Source organism: Hyperolius riggenbachi, chromosome 1, assembly GCF_040937935.1.
Source record: "Hyperolius riggenbachi isolate aHypRig1 chromosome 1, aHypRig1.pri, whole genome shotgun sequence".
NCBI lineage: Eukaryota > Metazoa > Chordata > Amphibia > Anura > Hyperoliidae > Hyperolius > Hyperolius riggenbachi.
This window is the reverse complement of record NC_090646.1, coordinates 634,020,806-634,042,640: the sequence shown is the minus strand read 5'-3', so window position 1 is coordinate 634,042,640 and position 21,835 is coordinate 634,020,806. Positions and strand designations below refer to the sequence as shown.

The window sequence follows — 21,835 nt, the reverse complement described above, 5'->3', positions numbered from 1 at the left end:
AATCCCCCAGCTATTAAACCAGCAATTAAAACCGATACTAGGACATTAGGGAGATAATTCACCCACCATCTGCTCAAATTTAATTTTATACACGGTTGATAAGTCCTCCCCCCCCCCACTCTGAATTCCAAACTTGGGACATGAGACAGGCTACTACAGTCACAGGGAGCTGAGGAAACCCTGTACAGTTTTAAAGTCACAGAAAATATGGTGCCTCCTCACCCAGTTAAAACTTATTGGGTACCGGAAGCAGCATCTTCCATAACAAGTAGGCTCAGTTCACACGAGGTCCATCTCACAGCTTGGACAGCAGCAGATTAACAGACGTGCAGACTGGACCCTTGCTTTCCAATGCGTTAGTTCACACGTCCATCATATCCACATTTGTCCTTTGCACTTCCGCTTTGCACTAATTCTAGCTGCACTCTTGTCAGTATTACTCTGTGCTAAGCCTTCCAGCACTTTCCCCTCCTTGAACATACATGGGTACAGTTTAGCTTCTTGCAAAACTATGCCCATTCATGAGTATGTGTGGCGATGCCACCATGTGAGTTGGGCGCTGAGTAGTACAAACAGTAAAATTATCAGTAATTTATATAAAAGATATTTTACTATAGACTAACCCAGCACCCATTGTCACACTAACCCTTCGAGGTTCCTAGAGGCTTATACTAACCCCCTCTTCTAATCCCTCCTCCCAGATGCCTAACTCTCGTTATAACCAACACTAAGTCTGACACCCAAATGACCACCTTTTGTAGCCAATCTACAATCGGCCACAACATTTCCCAAGCAGCAGCTGATAGGATAGAAGTGCATCAAACTCACGGCCTGGGCCCCCAACTTCCAATAAATCACATTTAATTTAATAAGCGCCAACATATTACACAGAGCTGTACATTAGTTAAGGTCACAGACAATATTTAGGGGTGACATACAGCGATAAGACAATACAGGAATATAAGAAAAGGAGATTAGGCAAGTCGCGTTCACTCAAGAGTTCACTCAGATCCATAAGATGGGTGTACGGTAATGGAGGTGCATGAACAGGTAGGAGACATAAGGAGGAGGACCCTGCCTAAAGGCTTATAAACTAGAGGGTGAGGTTGGGGACACAAAAGGTAAGGGCCAGAGTTCAGCTGCTGGTTTAGAGCACTAGTGAGGGGGGTAGGCCAGAGTAAAAAGGTGAGTTTTGAGGGCCTTTTTGAAGATGGAAAAAAGCCTAATTAAGAGGGGGGGGGGGGGTCTATTAGACGCCTACTAATTGTAGCGCCCAATGACCTGATCTGCTCGTTCATTCCTACCAATGGTAACCACTGAAGCTGCCAACACCTACAGCTCACTGTGCCTGCAGCAACAAGCTGCCCAATGATGATGATAGTAGCTAGATTAAGGCCTCATTCACACTGGAACATTTTACTAGCAATTTCAGCAGACTTTTCAATCACTAGCGATCGCTAGAAAAAGCGCTACTGCAATGTAATGTGTATGGCAGTGTTCATACTTGCCAATCGCCAGCGATTTGCTGAAATAACAAAAGCACTGCATGCAGCATTTCTTAGCGATTTTGGAGCAATTGCATTTCAATCTTATAGAATCGCAAAATGCAATTGCTCAATTGCTCCTGAATCGCTTTACTGTACAGTGGAAAAATCGCTTTCCAAAACACTACCGATTTTGCGATTCCCAGTGTGAAGGTGGCCTAAGATGACAACAGCAGCAACTGCTCATCCAATTGTTGAACCAAAAAAGTATTGTGTAAAATGACACTTACGTTTCTGCTGTGCAACAACTAAACTTTTTCCACAGTACAACCCAACAAGCAATTTGTTTATCAGACTTCTTCCAATAGCATTAATCAGACTGTCGGCTGCTATGGGACTTTAAAACTTCTGCAGCTGGTGATTTTTGAGAGGAGGGAAATCAATCAATAGCAATAAATGACTATATGGTGAGAGTTCCAGCCAGAATACTCCATTCCAGGTTGCTAAAAATGTGTTTAATAAGAGGAGAGTTCAGTGGCGGAGATCTCGTTTGTAACGATACCAGTCGAGCACATGTATGGAGCTTTAGGGGTAGGCAATGACATGCAAGTAATTCATAGTGGATACAAATGTCCTGCAGCTTGGAAACGGTCCAATCAGATGCTCCATCTCCTGCACAGGATCGGGCCATTGTCAAGATGCATAACATCAGTGCAATCCCAGAATTAGAATCTTGTACACCAACCCCACTGCGAGCAAATATATAAACATCTGCAGTGGGGAAATGAATGGACCACTGTGCCAAGTATTCTCCCTCTCCCAAAAAGTAAACACAGATACAAGAAAATGAAACAAAGGAATACTGGAGGTGAAAAACTCATGAGATAAACAATTGTATCTATCCTCCTCAAAAAGAACTAAGATTTTCCACAGTTTTATATTTATTGCCTGGTACACACCATGCAATTTCCCATCAGATAGGAGGGAAATGATTTCTGATCACTTCTATAAAGTATCTATCAGAAAAACAAATCGGAAATCAGCTGGAAATCAATTCGACCCGTCTGACATGGAATTGCATCGCGTGTACCAGGCATAGATCTACTTTTTAGGTTTTTACTGTTTCATCGTCTCTGCTCAATGACACAGTCATTGAAGTATGCCAGAGCTAAAATCTATGAACTATTGGGCCCTTTTTTTAATCTCTTTCCTACTTTCAGAAGCCATTTTGTGCCAGGAAAGTGTTTTATGGCTGTAATTCCTTATCAAAGAGAGTTAACTCTCTTTAAGTTAAAGTCTGAACTGTACAGAAATTGTCCTGATCCTTAACTCTTTCAGGCATAGAAAAAGAAAAAGCAACACAGCCTAGTTATCTGTGTGCTTGGCACTGTATATACGCTGTCTAGCATCAGGTCACCTCTATATTCCTTCAAAATAGCATTCTAATAAATGCAGGAGTAAGACAGATGCCTAGAGTAAGCCTTTGAAATCAAATTTAAAAGTACAACATTCTGTACAGGTGAAGCCCACCCCAGCATATGTTACAACACAAAGACAGAACTCCAGGAATAGCAGGCTAAGGCCCGGTTCACATTAGCGGTGGCTATCCGGAATAGCCGTGCCGGAGCCGCACCGCATGCTGGCCGGACGAAACGGACGCACGGCATAGCAATGTAAGTCTATGCCAGGGTTCACATGTGTCCGTTTCGTCCGGACCGGAGCCGGACCGGATCCGGACTCCGGTGTCCGTTCCAACATGCGCTATTTTTTGGTCCGGCTCCTCCGGCAGCCGTATCCGGGGCGGAGCCGGACTGCACCATCCGGCCAATGGAAACCAATGAGAACCGGAGAGCGCACAACACACTGGCAAAAAATCCGGATGTTCTACCCCACTTCCTATGAGGATTGTTGCGGCGATATTGTATCGGGGACACATGGGCAACCATTTTGGAGTGGAGCAGCACGAGCTGGAGATGTTGGCAGCATGTTGGAGGTGGAGGTGAGTGCTAAACAGCGGAGGGCCTGATTCCACAGGTCCCCCTTCTGCTGACCTCCCAGACCCCAACATTTTTTTTTGTTTTTATACAGGTTGTTATCTCTTTTAGAATCCGGATCCGGACCGCAACCGTGTTCATACCGCACGGAAACCGTATGCAACCGGACCGGATCCGGACAGGAACCGTACGGTTCAGGTCCGATCCGGCTCCGGTGCGGTCCGGACATCCGGTGCGGTTTTTGCAAAACCGCAAGTGTGAACCGGGCCTAAGAGGATAGAAGCTTTCTCAGAATGCACACATACAGATTACAGTTCACAGGCAGGTTAGGTTGAAGGATACTCACCATAGGTGAATGAAACTACTGGGCAGATAGGAATCATGGGTTCTTCTTATTCACAGCAAACACAGATGAGGTCAGTCCCTGGTCATAACTCACACGGAGGTGTGAGTGGTCGTCTTTTCCTTGTAAAACCTGTCAAGAGAATCACAGGAGGTTTTTTTTAACTGGAGGAGAAAACCCGAAGATGGAGGTTGCAAGCTGCTTATTATAATCTGCTGTCTTATTACTGTCTGCGCTGGGCTGATGAGGAGCTGTTAAATCTGTAGATGCTGTTTCCCCCTCGGAGCTCACAAGAAGAAAAAGGTCACATAGCTCCGTTTCAATCAAGAAACCAAATGCTCAGTGTGAAAGCAAATGACAACGTAAGCAGGACATAAACAGCCTGGAACGATGCAATCAGCAGCGCTGTGTCTGTTACTTTCTCTGTAAACAGAGGTCATAAGAAGCCTGGCCACACAAAACCATCTAACGATATGGCGCAATTACCTAAACTCCAGAGCCAAGTGATACAAGAAGCATGGAGCGCAGTCGCTATGATAAAACTGAAGAAAATGACATGTGATCTTTCCACTACTGGCTCAATTGCATAACTGACTCCACGGCTATGAAAACAAACCTGCATGGAAAATGAGGTGCAGCAGGACTCCTTGCAACAGCAAAATGCCCCATTTCTATCCACCAAACAAGAGGGAAACCAGCAGAGCTCCCGAGAGATTTACATGATTTTTTTTCCCTCTCGTTTCCGTGGATGGCATGGCCACATGTCATACTGGCGTGCAGATTTATGCCTTGGCACAGCAGGCTGGTGGGTGTTGGGCTGACATGCTCAAGTCCTAATACACCCAACATAACTGCATTTCATACAAAAAGCAATCATAAAAAAGCAGCAATTAAAATTTACTGCCAAGATATTTCTTTTCTGCAATAAAAAACAATTTTGTGCGCAAGCTACAAGACCTCAGTAGCTTTTCTGCTTTATTGCCCCTCTCCCTTCCTTTATAGTCACTCAGCTCACATGTCCACAGCAGTGATGTGGTTAAAGTTATTGGTGGACAGGGTCAACTGCAATGTCTGCCACAGCCACACCTCCCTGGTGGCAAAGGACAGGTCAGTCATAAGGGAGGTGTGACCGCAGTGGAGAGTGCAGTTAGCCCCACCCATTACATCACACTCTTCAATGCGTGGGTTGGGCGATCTTTAGGAGGGAAGAAGAAAGCAGATGGCAGCTTTTTACACAGCAACCTCAGCCACAGATTGCTGATTATACTGCAAAAATGAAACACAAAAAATAGTACCTGAAAGAGGTCACTGAGGTCAGCTGTTTTTAAAGCACAGCTGTAAGGAAAGGTATATGAAGGTTGCCATATTTATTTCCTTGTAAGCAATACTAGTTGCCTGGCTGTCCTGCTGATCCTCTGCCTCTAATACTTTTAGCCATAGACCCCGAACAAGCATGCAGATAGGTGCTTGACATTGTCAGATCTGACAATATCTGGTGTTGTTCAGACATTACTGCAGCCAAATATATCAGCAGGGCTGCCAGGGAACTGGTATTGTTTAATCAGAAATAAATACATATTATTTTTACTATAGTTGGCCTTTAACCATTTTCGCCTTTTGGACGTAGCTGCTACGTCCAAAAGGCTGCTCTTGTGCTGCTGTTTGCGCCACCGCCCATTATCCCGGAGATCAATAATTGGGAACATAGTTCCCATTCATTGATCTGTGGGCTGGTGCACACCGGAGCGGTTCTGGAGCGTTTTTCAAAACGCTTGCAGGGGGAAAACCACTTGGCTAATGAAAGTGAATGGGCTGGTGCACGCCAGAGCGGTTCCTTTTTTCCAAAAACGCAAACTCGGGGCTGCAGCATTTTTTAGATTTCTGAGGCATTTCTGCCTCAATGTTAAAGTGTAGGAAAGTGGAAAACCGCTCTGAAAAACACTAGATCAGAGCGGATTTACAGGTGTTTTTGTTACAGAAGCTGTTCAGTTACAGTTACAATATTTGTAATCTGCTACACAAAAACGCTCCAAAACCGCTAGGCATGTTTAGAAAACCTCTCTAATGCCTAGAATCGCTCTGAAATCTGCTTCAAAAACTTCTAGCGTTTTGCAGATTTGCTAGAGGTTTTTGGTGTGCACTGGGCCTAGGTCCCCGTTAGAAAGACCAATGGCTTCAGAAGCCGCGATCTTTCTAAAGAAGAAAAAAAAAAAAAAAAAAAAAAAAAAAAAGTTTCCTGTCCTCCCTTCACATCCTGTGTAATTTTTCTTCATTTTTTTCCTTATTCCCGTCAAAATGCATTTAAAAAAATAATTCTTAGTAAAGATGTAAAACCCAAAGAAAGCCTAATTAGTGGCGGGAAAAAAACAAGATATAGATCAATTCATTGTGATAAGTAGCAATAAAGTTATTGGCAAACGAATGGGAGGTGAAAATTGCTTGGATGCAGAAGGTGAAAAACGACTGAATGCTGAAGTGGTTAAACGCCAGCACAAGTGGAAATGGGCCCTAAAGTGTACGTAGCTTTAAAGTGAACCTAAACTGAGAAGGACATGGATTTTTTCCTTTTAAAATAATATCAGCTGCCTGACTCTCCTGCTGATCCTGTGTCTCTAATACTTTTAGCCACAGCCCCTGAACAAGCATGAAAGATCATGTGCTCTGACTGAAGTCAGACAGGATTAGCTGCATGCTTGTTTTAGGTGTGTGATTCAGCCACTACTGCAGCTAAAGAGGTCAGCAGGACTGCCAGGCAACTTGTATTGTATAAAAGGAAACATCCATATCCCACTCAGTTTAGGTTCCCAGAAACGGAAAAATACTTATGATATAATTGTATGTGTAGTACAGATAAAAGATTTGTAGCAAAGAAAAGTCATTTTTATTTTCAGTTATATAGCTTTTTTTTTTTTTATAACATTGTAAACTGCAAATATGACAGAATGATGCAAACCAAACTCTGCATTTTAAATTATGAAACAGAGCAAAGCTAATGATCCTTTGAACTACCCTGCAGTAAAAACTTATATGAAGTTGTCCTTCGCTGTATCTTTGATGTGTAAGTGCTTCAGAAAATAGCACTGCTCTCTGACTAAATTAGTCTGAGAGCTCAGAAAAGCTCTTTTGCATAGATAAGTGAAGTTTCTTAACTTCCTGTACTGGAATTCTGTGCTACTAATGTTCTATTTCTTAGGCGTACTACACATATAATTTCATATCATAAGTTTATTTTCACTTTAGATTCCCTTTAACAGTCACAGTAGTTGCCTGGAGCTAGAGAGCGGAGACAAACTGCAGAGCACATTTTGAGCAAAGCACCCTCATGTATTTTACCATATATATCAGTGGGAACATTAGAGAAAACCCCTACTCTTCTCTCTGCTTCATCCTTCACTGTTCAACCTGTTATCAGCCCTGATAAAATCCACGACTGAGCATTCAGTCTGGCTTTGCTCAGGAATCATTACAGCTGAATCATAGCAGAGCCAGAAGGTGGCAGGCTTGGGCTTGAAAAGACATCAGAAAAGACAGACTCAGCTATAAGGATTCCTGAGCAAAGCCAGACCGAATGCTCAGTCTGGGATTTTATCAGGGCTGATAAATAGGTTGAGCAGTGAAGGATGAAACAGAGAGCAGGGTAGGTGTTTTCTCTAATGTTCCCACTGATATATATGGTAAAATACATGAGGGTGCTTCGTCTATATATAACCCCCAGGATCATCCTGCATGTTCCTTTGCAGGAAAACTGAGAAATTCACCCTGTATGTATTTCAAGAGTTTAGCCTGTCTTATTCTCCACCTTATCTGTAACTAATCACAACTGTAATTTGATCCCTCAGACATGTCAGCTCAGGAATCTCGGCAGTCCTCGGCAGAGCAGCAAATTTGTAAACAGGATGTTAACCCTATGTCTGCTTCCATGAAAGCAGGAACTAGGCACACTGCAGATTTATTGCAGGATTTGTAACAGCTTTAACAAAAATGTTTTTCTGTAAAGGTCATTATGCTGTTGCTTATCTTTTAGAGCAGAGAGGAAGGATGATTGAAATCTATGCCCTGGCAGGAATAACAGGTTCCAAAAAGGGCTTCGTTTTCTATCAGTGTGGTCCAAAAGCAGTTAGAGAGTAACTGTCGGGCATAAAATCAAAAATCAATTATTTTTATCTGGTAAACAAGTAATAAGGATGCTAACCAGGCAATCCTAAAGTTAAAATCACTATTACTTTTTTGTTGATAAATGATCAAATTATTCCCCAGTTTACCTGACTTATTTGGTGCACACAAATAGGAAGTTGCAGGGCATGCTGGGTTGTCCTTTTTTGCTTCTCTAATTTCCCCTCAGACTTAACTAATGCAGCCTGATTGGCTGAAGGCTTTTTCCCTCCTTAATTCCGTTCCCACACCTCTGTTCATCTCTGATTGGCCAATATTTCCCATGCTGAGGCAATGCACTTTCTATAATGAAGGGCGGGCAAATCAGGCAGAGGAGAGTAAGGGAGGAAATGACATCAGGATTGGCTTCAAAATAGCCACAGTTAAAATGGGAAATGCTAAGGATTTTCTCTTTTTACTGTAGAAAAATTACTAAAATCAAAATGTGGACAATGCAATACATATGTTACAGTGGAGGAAATAATTATTTGACCCCTCACTGATTTTGTAAGTTTGTCCAATGACAAAGAAATGAAAAGTCTCAGAACAGTATCATTTCAATGGTAGGTTTATTTTAACAGTGGCAGATAGCACATCAAAGGGAAAATCGAAAAAATAACCTTAACTAGTTCCCCGCCCGCGTACAGTATATCTACGCTCCTTTGGACTTCACTTCCCCGCCCGGAGCGTAGATATACGTACCCCCGTCGCTACCGCCGCTGTCCGCTCTCCCGCTCGCACTCCCGCGATCGTGCACGCTGCTGCCCGCTCGCCCGGAGATCAATGAACGGGAAAATACATTCCCGTTCGTTGATCTCTGCCCCCGCAATGATCTGCTGCTTTCGCTAAGCAGTGCGATCATTGTGAAAAAGAAAAAAAAAATCCCAGCCTCTTTGTACTTCCTCCAAGCTTCCGGAAGGACGCTTGGAGGTCGCATTAAACTGTTGCCATCTTGTGGCCAAATAGTAAACTACACCCTAAACTATTTTTCACACACACATACATTACTTATACACAAAAAATTAACTCATTACCTCCCACACTCCCCATTTTTTTTTTTGTAATTAAAAAAAAATTAAAAAATTTACAATTAAAAAAATACATAAATAGTTACCTTAGGGACTGAACTTTTTAAATATTTATATCAGGAGGGTACAACACTGTTACTTTATAAACTATGGGCTTGTAATTAGGGATGGACGCAAAACTGAAAAAAATGCACCTTTATTTCCAAATAAAATATTGGCGCCAAACATTGTGATAGGGACATAATTTAAATGGTTTTATAACCGGGACAAAAGGGCAAATACATTTCATGGGTTTTAATTACAGTAGCATGCATTATTTAAAAACTATAACGAAAACTGAAAAATAATGTTTTTTTTCCCATATGTTTTCCTATTTTCCCATTAAAACACATTTAGAATAAAATTATTCTTGGCATAATGTCCCACCTACAGAAAGCCTAATTGGTGGCGAAAAAAACAAGATATAGTTCATTTCATTGTGATAAGTAATGATAAAGTTATAGGCGAATGAATGTAAGGAGCGCCGAAAGGAGAAAATTGCTCGGATGCTGAAGGGGTAAAACCCCTCAGTTGGGAAGTGGTTAAATAAAAGATAGCAACTGATTTGCATTTCATTGAGTGAAATAAGTTTTCGAACCCCTACCAACCATTCAGAGTTCTGGCTCCCACAGAGTAGTTAGACACTTCTACTCAATTAGTCACCCTCATTAAGGACACCTGTCTTAACTAGTCACCTGTATAAAAGACACCTGTCCACAGAATCAATCAATCAAGCAGACTCCAAACACTCCAACATAGGAAAGACCAAAGAGCTGTCCAAGGATGTCAGAGACAAAATTGTAGACCTGCACAAGGCTGGAATGGGCTACAAAACCATTAGCAAGAAGCTGGGAGAGAAGGTGACAACTGTTGGTGCGATTGTTCAAAAATGGAAGGAGCACAAAATGACCATCAATCGACCTCGCTCTGGGGCTCCACGCAAGATCTCACCTCGTGGGGTGTCAATGGTTCTGAGAAAGGTGAAAAAGCATCCTAGAACTACACGGGAGGAGTTAGTGAATGACCTCAAATCAGCAGGGACCACAGTCACCAAGAAAACCATTGGAAACACATTACACCGCAATGGATTAAAATCCTGCAGGGCTTGCAAGGTCCCCCTGCTCAAGAAGGCACATGTGCAGGCCCGTCTGAAGTTTGCCAATGAACACCTGAATGATTTTGTGAGTGACTGGGAGAAGGTGCTGTGGTCTGATGAGACCAAAATAGAGCTCTTTGGCATTAACTCAACTCGCTGTGTTTGGAGGAAGAAAAATGCTGCCTATGACCCCTAAAAACACCGTCCCCACCGTCAAGCATGGGGGTGGAAACCTTCTGCTTTGGGGGTGTTTTTCTGCTAAGGGCACAGGACAACTTAATCGCATTAACGGGAAAATGGACGGAGCCATGTATCGTGAAATCCTGAACGACAACCTCCTTCCCTCTGCCAGGAAACTGAAAATAGGTCGTGGATGGGTGTTCCAGCACGACAATGACCCAAAACATACAGCAAAGGCAACAAAGGAGTGGCTCAAGGAGAAGCACATTAAGGTCATGGAGTGGCCTAGTCAGTCTCCGGACCTTAATCCAATAGAAAACCTATGGAGGGAGCTCAAGCTCAGAGTTGCACAGAGACAGCCTCGAAACCTTAGGGATTTAGAGATGATCTGCAAAGAGGAGTGGACCAACATTCCTCCTAAAATGTGTGCAAACTTGGTCATCAATTACAAGAAACGTTTGACCTCTGTGCTTGCAAACAAGGGTTTTTCCACTAAGTATTAAGTCTTTTATTGTTAGAGGGTTCAAAAACGTATTTCACTCAATGAAATGCAAATCAGTTGCTATCTTTTATTTAAGGTTATTTTTCCGATTTTCCTTTTGATGTGCTATCTGCCACTGTTAAAATAAACCTACCATTGAAATGATACTGTTCTGAGACTTTTCATTTCTTTGTCATTGGACAAACTTACAAAATCAGTGAGGGGTCAAATTATTTCCTCCACTGTATGTAAGTAGAGCATGTATTTATATCTATATCTATGTGTTTTTTCTGAGAGATAGTATGGCTGACACCTCTAAAGAAAAACCTCTCTTTGTTACAGCTGATAAAAATCCTGCAGTAAATCTGCAGTGTGTCTACTTCCTGCTTTCATTGAACCAGACACATTGTTAACATTCTGTGTTTATAAATTTGCTACTCTGCTAAGGACTGCCGAGATTCCCGAGCGTACATGTCAGAGATCAAATAACAGTTGTCATTCGTTCACTTTCTGCCATGGCAGTCAGCTGACACAAGGGGGATCAAATAAGGGATCAAATTCCACTTGTGCTTAGTCACAGATGAGGGAGGAATTAGACAGGCTAAACTCTCTAATACAAAGGAATATGGGGCTGAGAGGGGGTGAGTGAAAGAACCTCATCAACAGGTGTACGAGAGGAATCGGCATGGGAGTTTTGGGCGCAGGATACAGCCGGTATATGGCTGATCCTGCTGCTGCACAAGTCCCGGCCGTGTTAAATACTATTCCCCCTCCAGGCCGCCATGGATGGTGGGGAATGAAATAATTCGGCTTCCAGCAATTGCTGGAGGCCAAATTATTGTGTTTTAAAAGTAACTTCAGCTCAGTCTTCTAACGGCGCCGAAGTTACTCCCTGTGCACCAACAGAGGCATACACAGATTTGGTTAAAATTCAATCAAATTGTGTGGAACCCTAATAAGATGTCCCTATCTGCATAAAATAGATTTTTTAACTTCTACTTCACTATGCATGCATTTAAAAACACTTTTTTATGACATGTTTACTTGGAACTCATACCTAACAAAGTTTTTATGGGTCCAAGTTCTGAGTTACTGGTATAACTGGTTCGGGTTTCACACTTGCTATCACCATGCACGCATCAGGATATCTCTGAAAAGTATCCAAAATCAACAGCAAGGTGCCACTCGTCTCCAACCCCCCCCCCCCCCCCCCCCTCAAAAAAATGCTTTTTTTGCATGTCTGAGACAATACCAGTTGCCTGACTGTCCTGCTGAAGTTTCTGGATCATACACACCTAAAACAAGCAATTGGCCAATTCAGTCAGACTTCAGACAGAGCTGTGGAGTAGGAGTCAGAGCAATTATGAGTACCTGGAGTCGGTGGTTTCAATAAACTGAGGAGTCGAAGTTGGATGATTTTTGAACCAAATCTATAGCCATTGTAAAATTTAGACTGAGGAGTCAGAGCAATTTTGGGTACCTGGAGTCTGAGATTTCATAAACTGAGGAGTGGGATAATTTTTGTACCAACTCCACAGCCCTGGTCAGAGCACCTGATCTCCATGCTTGTTCAGGGTCTATGACTAAGGCCCCGTTCACATCACAAACGCAGATGGCCATGTGTGCGGAACGCAACGCATGCGAACGCACGCCATCCGCGTTTGTGTGCATTGCGTGGCTGATCCCATCACTGAAAACTGAATGGGACAGCCACACGTTTTTACAAAAAATGCGTGCAGCATTTGTTCCCGGACCGCACAGGTTCCGGAACGCATGCAGTGTGAACATCAGGCAGTGCACTTTATGCACTGTCTGATGTCGTGCGTGTCTGCCTCCTGCACGCGTTTCCAAAACGCGGCTGGAAACGCGAGCAGTGTGAACTGGGCCTTAAAGTATTAAGGTCTGTACACATGCTATGCCTGAACGATTTTAGGAAAAAATTGAATTGAGTGATTTCTGTCAAATTGCAATTTCGATTCACGATTTCCTTCAAATCAAGCTTTGTTCTCCCTGTCTCTATTTGTGCCCCATTTGCCTCCTCTGGGTTTCTCTCTTGCCCCCTTTGTGTCTCCTGTGTCTCTCTCTGTGCCCACTCTGTGTCTCTGTGCCTTCTCTGTCCCCCAAGCTGCATCAGTTCTGGACATACCTTCCACCACGAGTCCAGCAATGCCCGTCTATCCACTTTGCCTCCTGCAGGCTCTAATGCACGGAATACTTCCTGTATGTCATGTGACATACAGGAACCCTGAGTTTTGCCAAGCACAAGAGCCGGCAGACGGCGATGGACTCATGCGGAAGGTATGTCCAACGATGAGGGCTGCACGTGCCGGGACTTTGGGGGAAGTTTGAAGCCACTTCAAACTTCCCCATGTGTACATGACGTGTTCACGATAATCGCCGTTTTGACGATTCCAAAATTGTGATCTTGGTGATCGCGATTTCGGTTTAAATTCGATTTATCTTTCAGGCCTAACACATGCCCAACAAAAGTCAGCGAAAACAGCAGGGCTGTGGAGTCAGTACAAAAATCATACGACTCCGACTCCTCCGTTTATGAAACCACCAACTCCAGGTACTCAAAATTGCTCCAACTTCTCAACTCCAACTCCACAGCCCTGGAAAACTGACAACCAACATTGTAGAAACGACTTTACTGACAACGTCACTAGAAAGACTTTTTTTACGCACATCGCCACTGCAACGACCAACTCATTTACTGTGCGTGCAAGCGGAAACAACATTATGCACAACGTGCACCTTCAGTAAAACATTGTCGTCCAAACGACACTATGCCCAACAGATATTAGTCACTCGTCACTGGGCTACATGTCTGCACTTGATTGTCCTAGAAATACAGCAAAATCTGTTGCTTGTCAGACGTTTCAAACAACTTTATTTTTAGTGGAAGAGGTTTCAGTGGAAGATGATCAGTGGGCCTGCCAGACAACTGGTATGGTGTAAAAGGAAATAAATATGGCAGCCTTCTTATCCCTTTCACTTCAGGTGTCCTATAAATTTAGCACACTAAACAAAGTACTGAGACAGATAATACCAGTAATCCAAATTCTTACAAGAATGTTTTTGTAATCTTTGAAAGGTCACCGCATGTAATGCAACAACTGATGTTACTCATGGGTTTGTCAATGTGTCGCTAGGCATTTTTATTGTGCATTAATGGAAAGAAATTCTAAAATGTCATACCTGCTATTCATCTTTTGGGCGGTTTTTGTACTTTGTTGAGCTGCATGCATTAGAACTGACACACAACCTATTCGCTCCCACTGAAATGTATTTTTCCCGCAACATGCAAGCTGTCAGAAAGAACGCATGTAGCAAGATGCTGATGTTACCCTCTGCGCTATGAGGCAGGAAACACGCATAGGGCAGTTTTCCCCTGCGATTCCCAAATTTCCGTCGGGTTTTGCATTCGCGTTTGATGTGAACGGTTTCTGCAATAGTTTACACGTGTGCGGCGGCATATACTGGATGTGAACGTGCGCGTGGGAAAAAAAAGCGGAAAGCTGTGCAGTTTGAAAACGTTGAATAACACGAACGGTCAGGGCAAGTCTTTGCTATGCGAGGCTATGGACTTCAATAGCCTGTAGAATCGTGCGCGCTTTGCAATCCGTGGCAAAACATGCAGAAACGTGTCTAGTGTGTTCCCTGCCTAACAGCATCCCAAAGAGCAGCACTGGAAACTTCTCACAACAGTGTATTGGGCATCCACAGTGTGGTGTGACAAAGGCAGTCTTAATTCTATGCTGGGTACACGCGACGCAAATTCCCATCCAATTGACAGGAATTGGACAATTCATGTCTGATCTGCTGCCGTTTGATTACGGGATCAATTTTCCAAAGTTATCATGGGAAAATTGGCCATGTACGCATGATGTAACTTCCTGTCAGATTACCCGTCAATCAGAAGGGAAATTGTGTACCCAGCATTAGGTTTATGGGATGTTGCCAGGTAACAGATTAGAGTCAAGGTGATCAGTTCATTTTTAAATTTAGGTCAGTTACGACCTCTTATGCATTCTATAAGCCAGATACTTTTTTTGCCTGGTACCTAGTTGACTTACAAGATTACTCTGGTCCTGCAGTATTTGGTCCCCAGTTCAAATCTGCACCAAGACACTATCTACAAAGAGTTCACATGTTCTCCATGTTGTGGGTTTGTTGGAGCACTCCATTTTCCTCAATCATCCGAAAAATATACCGATAAGTTAGATTGCCCAACATGGCCTTAGCCTATGATAATGACACGAATATGATAAGAACTAGACTGAGCTCCTTCCTGAGTGACAGTCAGTGACTTGATATATACTGTAAAACCTCTGCAGAAAATGTATTGTCGTTGATTGACTACCACTCATGAACCACCCCTGATCGACCTAGATTTTCCCATCCTGTCCTGCAGGATTTGGAAACTTGTATGCAGCACTTCATGTTTGCAGGTGCAGCAGTCTGCTATGCTTCCCAGTCATCATCCCCCAAACTATTTGCAGTCAAGACTATGTGACGTCCACTTCTTTAGGAAGCTAAGGGAGACCTCAAAGTTTCCATTATTCTACTATTTCGCTAGAGCGGTGTACAGTGCTACCAAGTGCCAAGAATCCCTTTCAGTGTGAACTAGCTATAAGTCTTTGGCAAGGGCAGCATGTCACACATACTGATCAGCTGTGCATTTAGCAGTCTACCTGGACCTAGGTTTTAAAAATGTGAGAAATGCAACACTCATAATTCCAGTATTTGTACAGCGCTTTTCACTTGTCAGACTTGAAGCGCTTGCAAGGCAGCCACTAGAGCGCACTCAGTGGGCAGTAGCAGTGTTGGGGAGTCTAGCCCAAAGACTTCTTACTGAATAGGAAGAGCTCATGGTGTAGCATTGCTTAAATCTTATTACCTTAGGACAGGGGTGTCAAACTCAAATACAAAGTGGGCCGAAATTGTACACTGGGACCAAGTCACGGGCCAACCTCAATGTCTACTGGCCACTAGAGATGTGGCGAACGGTTCCCGAACCGTTCGCCGGCGAACATCTCTAAATCCATGGGCCTCTTACTACTTCCGGGTCGCAATGACCCGGAGTAGTACGCCTGCGCTGCCCGGCGGAGCGCGTCCTAGATCGCGCTCCCGTTGCCGGGCACTCTCTGCGCATGTGCGTGACGTCACGCTCATGCGCAGAGAGTGCCCGGCAACAGGAGCGCGATCTAGGACGCGCTCCGCCGGGCAGCGCAGGCGTACTACTCCGGGTCATTGCGACCCGGAAGTAGCAAGAGGCCCAGAGAGGTTCCCCAGGCGAACTGTTCGGCCCAACACTACTGGCCACCTTCCTCCCTTATAAATCTCTCTGGTGCCTAATGCGCCCTCCCTCCAACCCCTATACAGTTCCCTGGTATCTAGTGGGCCCCACCCTCCCCAATACAGTTCCCTAGTGTCTATTGTTTGCCCTCTCCCTTTCCCGCATGGCTTCCCTGGTTATCTAGGGCTTCACCTCCAATATACCTTCCCTGGTGGTCTAGAGTGGACCAAACATAATGCAAAGTAGGGAAACTACTTGGGGGCCAAATTTAATGGCTCTGAGGGCCAGATTTGGCCCACGGGCCGGAGTTTGACATGTATGCCTTAAGACTTCTTCACATTAGTAAACGCATTTGAAAAAGCAAGCATTTGCAAGTGTGTTTTTGGGCATTTCACCGCACATTTCCATGCTTTTACTGCATTGTCACACCACTGTGGTTTCTTGTTGCAAGGGAAGGGACATAGAGAGAAAGGAATAATAATAATAATAATAATAATAATAATAAAGGAATCCAGCTGATCCATGCATTACTATGCGCTGCCCATGGACTATTAAGTGTGCTCAGCATGCATAGTGCGATTAAAGTCACGCCCCTTACGTTGAAGTGCACTGCTGAACTACGCACTGCTGTACTGTGAATGTTGAAATAAAAGTCTATGGACTTTCATGTTACCATGTTTATTGCACACTATGTGCAATGCATCCCAACTGACTGCAACGCATAGGCTGAACGAAACCTTATGGTTTGGAAAAAAAATTAAATTTGCAATGCTTTTGTTGTTAACAGACCCCACAGATGGCGTAGCAGTGACGTCCACTCACTGCTGCTTACCCAACTTGCCCTACTCAGACCCACAGCGGCCCAGGGTCAGGCCCCTCCCAAGCAGCCAGACAAAAATAAGCTGCTTTACATATCTTTCACCTGCCTTATAAGAGCAGGCAAATACAGCTGCACTAGACCATGCATAAGGCATTTAGTAGTAAAGCCTAGTTGAAGCAGTGTTCTGTGTTAGCCATCAGTAAAAGCAAGAAGTTTTGAATCAGTATACCACCATTTATTGGCTACTTTAGAGATAGAAAGTAAGCTTTTGGCTAATAACATAAATACCTGTAATTATAACATTTTACAATATCTGCCATTAGAAAGATGAGCAAGAACAGACACACGATAATGGCACAAAGATAGATCTACAGTGTCAGCATAACCGGTTGGAAAGCCCAAGATTTCAGCATAGGATCAATGTGAGACCAAGTCATGAATAATAGAGAGTGGAGCAGGGAGCTGTACACATAAAACATGTATCGAGTGGCCAATGTCTATCTCAGGCTTCCAGTAACAGAACAACCACCACCTCTCTGCTAGAAATCAAGTTTGTTGCTTTGGTGCAAGATAAACCCAACACAGACGAGTGTTGCTGATTGAAGTGCATACTCTGAGTGATGACATTAGGTAGGGAAGAAACTGATCTGAAGTTATCTGGGATGCAGCATAATGCAAAGGCATACTTTGCTTCCGTCTCTAGCCCCGCCCCTAGCAGAGGAGGTCACAGGTGCTTTTCTGATTAATCCTAGAGAAGCACCTGTGACCGCTTCCTTTAAGGGGCGGGGCTACGGACGGAAGCCGGACACCTGGTAGGTATAAAAGTTTATTGAAACAAAAAAATAAATAAATAGATTCCCAAGTAGGTTCCAATGTTTCCATTTGCAACGCAGGTGGCCGTGCATCAGCGCAGCTCCGCGTTGCACGCGATTCCCTTAGAGGCGGGGCTTGTGATTCCATTCATTATTAATGGGAAAGCGGCACAAACGCAACAAAATGCGTGCAACCATGCACTGCGATTCAGTGGTGAACCACAGCGCATGTATGGAAATAGACAGTACAGTCTATGCACTGATGTCCCGGCGGTCGCATCTCCAAAAGTGTGGCTAAAATCGCGCAAATGAAATAAAGCCCTAAGGGCTAATTCACACTGCATTAGCTTTTTCTAAATGCTTGCAGTTGTAAAGGAAACCGAGATCCATACTTACCTGGGGCTTTCTTAAGCCCCAATAAGGCCGCTCATTCCTCGCAGTCTCCCTGGGTGGCCCCGGTTCCCAGCAAATAAGCCTAAAAGCCGAGTGAGTAGCGCATGCACGGCTTGGCGCGCTTGCTGCTCCCAGGGACGGTAATTGTGTGCAGGCGCAGTGCGCACCAAATGGCGTGGACATGCAGGCACGTGTCACTGAGCAGGCGAGCCGCGATCATGACAGGGACACAATGGAGGACCGGGGCTGCAGTGAGGGACTGAAATGGCGGATAGGGGCTGAAAGAAGCCCCAGGGAGTAGAAATAGATTATACTTGTTCACCTCTAAAGTGCTTTAAAGGGAAGGTTCAGGGACGTTTCAAAAAAAAAAAAAAAAAAATTATCCGCATTCACTTACCTGGGGCTTCCTCCAGCCCGTGGCAGACGGGAGGTGACCTCGGCGCCGCTCCGCAGGCTCCCGGTGGTCTCAAAATGCACCTCACGCCGGTGCGCTGACGTCATCGGACAACCTCCGGGCTGTTCTGCGCAGGCTCAGGACGTCCGATGACGTCAGCGCGCCGCCGTGAGGCGCATTTTGGAGCGCAGAAGAAGCCCGACCTGGCGTGCCACCGGAGACCACCGGTGGCCTGCGGAGCGGCGCCGAGGGCACCTCCTGCCTGCCACGGGCTGGAGGAAGCCCCAGGTAAGTGAATGCGGATTTTTATTTTTTTTTAAACGTCCCTAAACCTTTCCTTTAAGGGAGCTTAAAGTGAACCTCCAAACTAAAAAAGTCTACTCAGCAGAACTGAAAAGGCCTGGTGTTTCTTTAACAGTTTCACAGCATCAGAACTTTGTTTTTCTTATCCAAAACTCCTTTTTAGCTGCACAGAAGAAAACTGCCCGGGCATTTTTCCCCTGATGCTGTGCAAAGCATGATGGGATTGCTGATATTGCTGTTCTCGTTCTGCTGTTTTGGTGCAATTTTTTTATTTATTTTTTTTTATTTGAGATTTGAAGCCTAGCGTATGCAGCTGGGAAGTGTGATCAGGACACATGGCAGTTGGAACTGTGTCTCATGCTCCCTGTCACCGCCTTTCAAACAAAAAGATGGCTGCCCCCATGAAATCACAAACATTTGCCTGTTCTTTTAAAACCGGGTTGGTAAGAGATTACCTATCTATTTTAATTAACATAGCTAATGTAACTTAATGACCGTATGTTTGTTTATGCTGAAGTTCCCCTTTAACCACTTGAGGACCACAGTCTTTCTACCCCTTAAGGACCAGGCACTTTTTTTCCATTCAGACCACTGCAGCTTTCACGGTTTATTGCTCGCTCATACAACCTACCACCTAAATTAATTTTGGCTCCTTTTCTTGTCACTAATAAAGCTTTCTTTTGGTGCTATTTGATTGCTCCTGCGATTTTTACTTTTTATTATATTCATCAAAAAAGACATGAATTTTGGCAAAAAAAAGATTTTTTAACTTTCTGTGCTGACATTTTTCAAATAAAGTAAAATTTCTGTATACATGCAGCGCGAAAAATGTGGACAAACATGTTTTTGATTAAAAAAAAACCCATTCAGTGTATATTTATTGGTTTGGGTAAAAGTTATAGCGTTTACAAACTATGGTGCAAAAAGTGAATTTTCCCATTTTCAAGCATCTATGACTTTTCTGACCCCCTGTCATGTTTCATGAGGGGCTAGAATTCCAGGATAGTATAAATACCCCCCAAATGACCCCATTTTGGAAAGAAGACATCCCAAAGTATTCACTGAGAGGCATAGTGAGTTCATAGAAGATATTTTTTGTCACAAGTAAGCAGAAAATGACACTTTGTGACAAAAAAAAAAAGTTTCCATTTCTGCTAACTTGCGACAAAAAAAAAAAAATGAAATCTGCCACGGACTCACCATGCCCCTCTCTGAATACCTTGAAGTGTCTACTTTCCAAAATGGGGTCATTTGTGGGGTGTGTTTACTGTCCTGGCATTTTGGGGGGTGCTAAATTGTAAGCACCCCTGTAAAGCCTAAAGGTGCTCATTGGACTTTGGACCCCTTAGCGCAGTTAGGCTGCAAAAAAGTGCCACACGTGGTATTGCCATACTCAGTAGAAGTACTATAATGTGTTTTGGGGTGTATTTTTACACATACCCATGCTGGGTGGGAGAAATATCTCTGTGAATGACAATGTTTTCATTTGTTTTACACACAATTGTCCATTTACAGAGATCTTTCTCCCACCCAGCATGGGTATGTGTAAAAATACACCACAAAACACATTATACTACTTCTCCTGAGTACGGCGATACCACGTGTGGCACTTTTTTGCACCCTAACTGCGCTAAAGGGCCCAAAGTCCAATGAGTACCTTTAGGATTTCACAGGTCATTTTTGTTTCAAGACTACTCCTCACGGTTTAGGGCCCCTAAAATGCCAGGGCAGTATAGGAACCCCACTAATGACCCCATTTTACAAAGAAGACACCCCAAGGTATTCCATTAGGAGTATGGTGAGTTCATAGAAGATTTTATTTTTTGCCACAAGTTAGCGGAAATTGATTTGAATTGTTTTTCTTCACAAAGTGTCATATTCCGCTAACTTGTGACAAAAAATAAAATCTTCTATGACCTCGCCATACACCTAATGGAATACCTTTGGGTGTCTCCTTTCTAGAATGGGGTCATTTGTGGGGTTCCTATACTGCCCTGGCATTTTAGGGGCCCTAAACCGTGAGGAGTAGTCTTGAAACCAAATGTCGCAAAATGACCTGTGAAATCCTAAAGGTACTCATTGGACTTTGGGCCCCTTAGCGCACTTAGGGTGTAAAAAAGTGCCACACATGTGGTACCGCCGTACTCAGGAGATTTCTCCCACCCAGCATGGGTATGTGTAAAAATACACCCGAAAACACATTATACGTCCTATTCACAGGTCATTTTGAGGCATTTGTTTTCTAGACTACTCCTCACGGTTTAGGGCCCCTAAAATGCCAGGGCAGTATAGGAACCCCACAAGTGACCCCATTTTAGAAAGAAGACACCCCAAGGTATTCCATTAGGTGTATGGCGAGGTCATAGAAGATTTTACTTTTAGTCACAAGTTAGTGAAAAATGACACTTTGTGAAAAAACCCAATAAAAATATATTTCCGCTAACTTTTGACAAAAAATAAAATCTTCTATGAACTCGTCATACACCTAACAGAATACCTTGGGGTGTCTTTTTTCTAAAATGGGGTCACTTGTGGGGTTCCTATACCGCCCTGGCATTTTACGGGCCCAAAACCGTGAGGAGTCTGGAAACCAAATGTCTCAAAATGACTGTTCAGGGGTATAAGCATCTGCAAATTTTGATGACAGGTGGTCTATGAGGGGCCGAATTTTGTGGAACCGGTCATAAGCAGGGTGGCCTTTTAGATGACAGGTTGTATTGGGCCTGATCTGATGGATAGGAGTGCTAGGGGGGTGACAGGAGGTGATTGATGGGTGTCTCAGGGGGTGATTAGAGGGGAAAATAGATGCACTCAATGCACTGGGGAGGTGATCGGAAGGGGGTCTGAGGGGGATCTGAGGGGTTGGCCGAGTGATCAGGAGCCCACACGGGGCACATTAGGGCCTGATCTGATGGGTAGGTGTGCTAGGGGGTGACAGGTAGTGACAGGAGGTGATTGATGGGTGTCTCAAGGTGTGATTAGTGGGGGGAATAGATGCAAGTAATGCAATGGCG

At 43.9% G+C, this 21,835-nt stretch overlaps 1 protein-coding gene across 3 annotated transcripts in view; it reads right to left on the bottom strand.

The window, feature by feature from the left end:
* Positions 1 to 21,835, bottom strand: part of ZFR (zinc finger RNA binding protein) — a 95,356-nt gene that overhangs the window by 64,558 nt on the left and 8,963 nt on the right. For all 3 annotated transcript variants that reach the window (XM_068251255.1, XM_068251252.1, XM_068251254.1), the window contains exon 2: positions 3,825 to 3,953. In XM_068251255.1, the coding sequence (XP_068107356.1) occupies positions 3,825 to 3,861 (37 nt within the window). In that variant the 5' untranslated portion in view covers positions 3,862 to 3,953. The remainder of the gene's footprint in view (positions 1 to 3,824; positions 3,954 to 21,835) is intronic.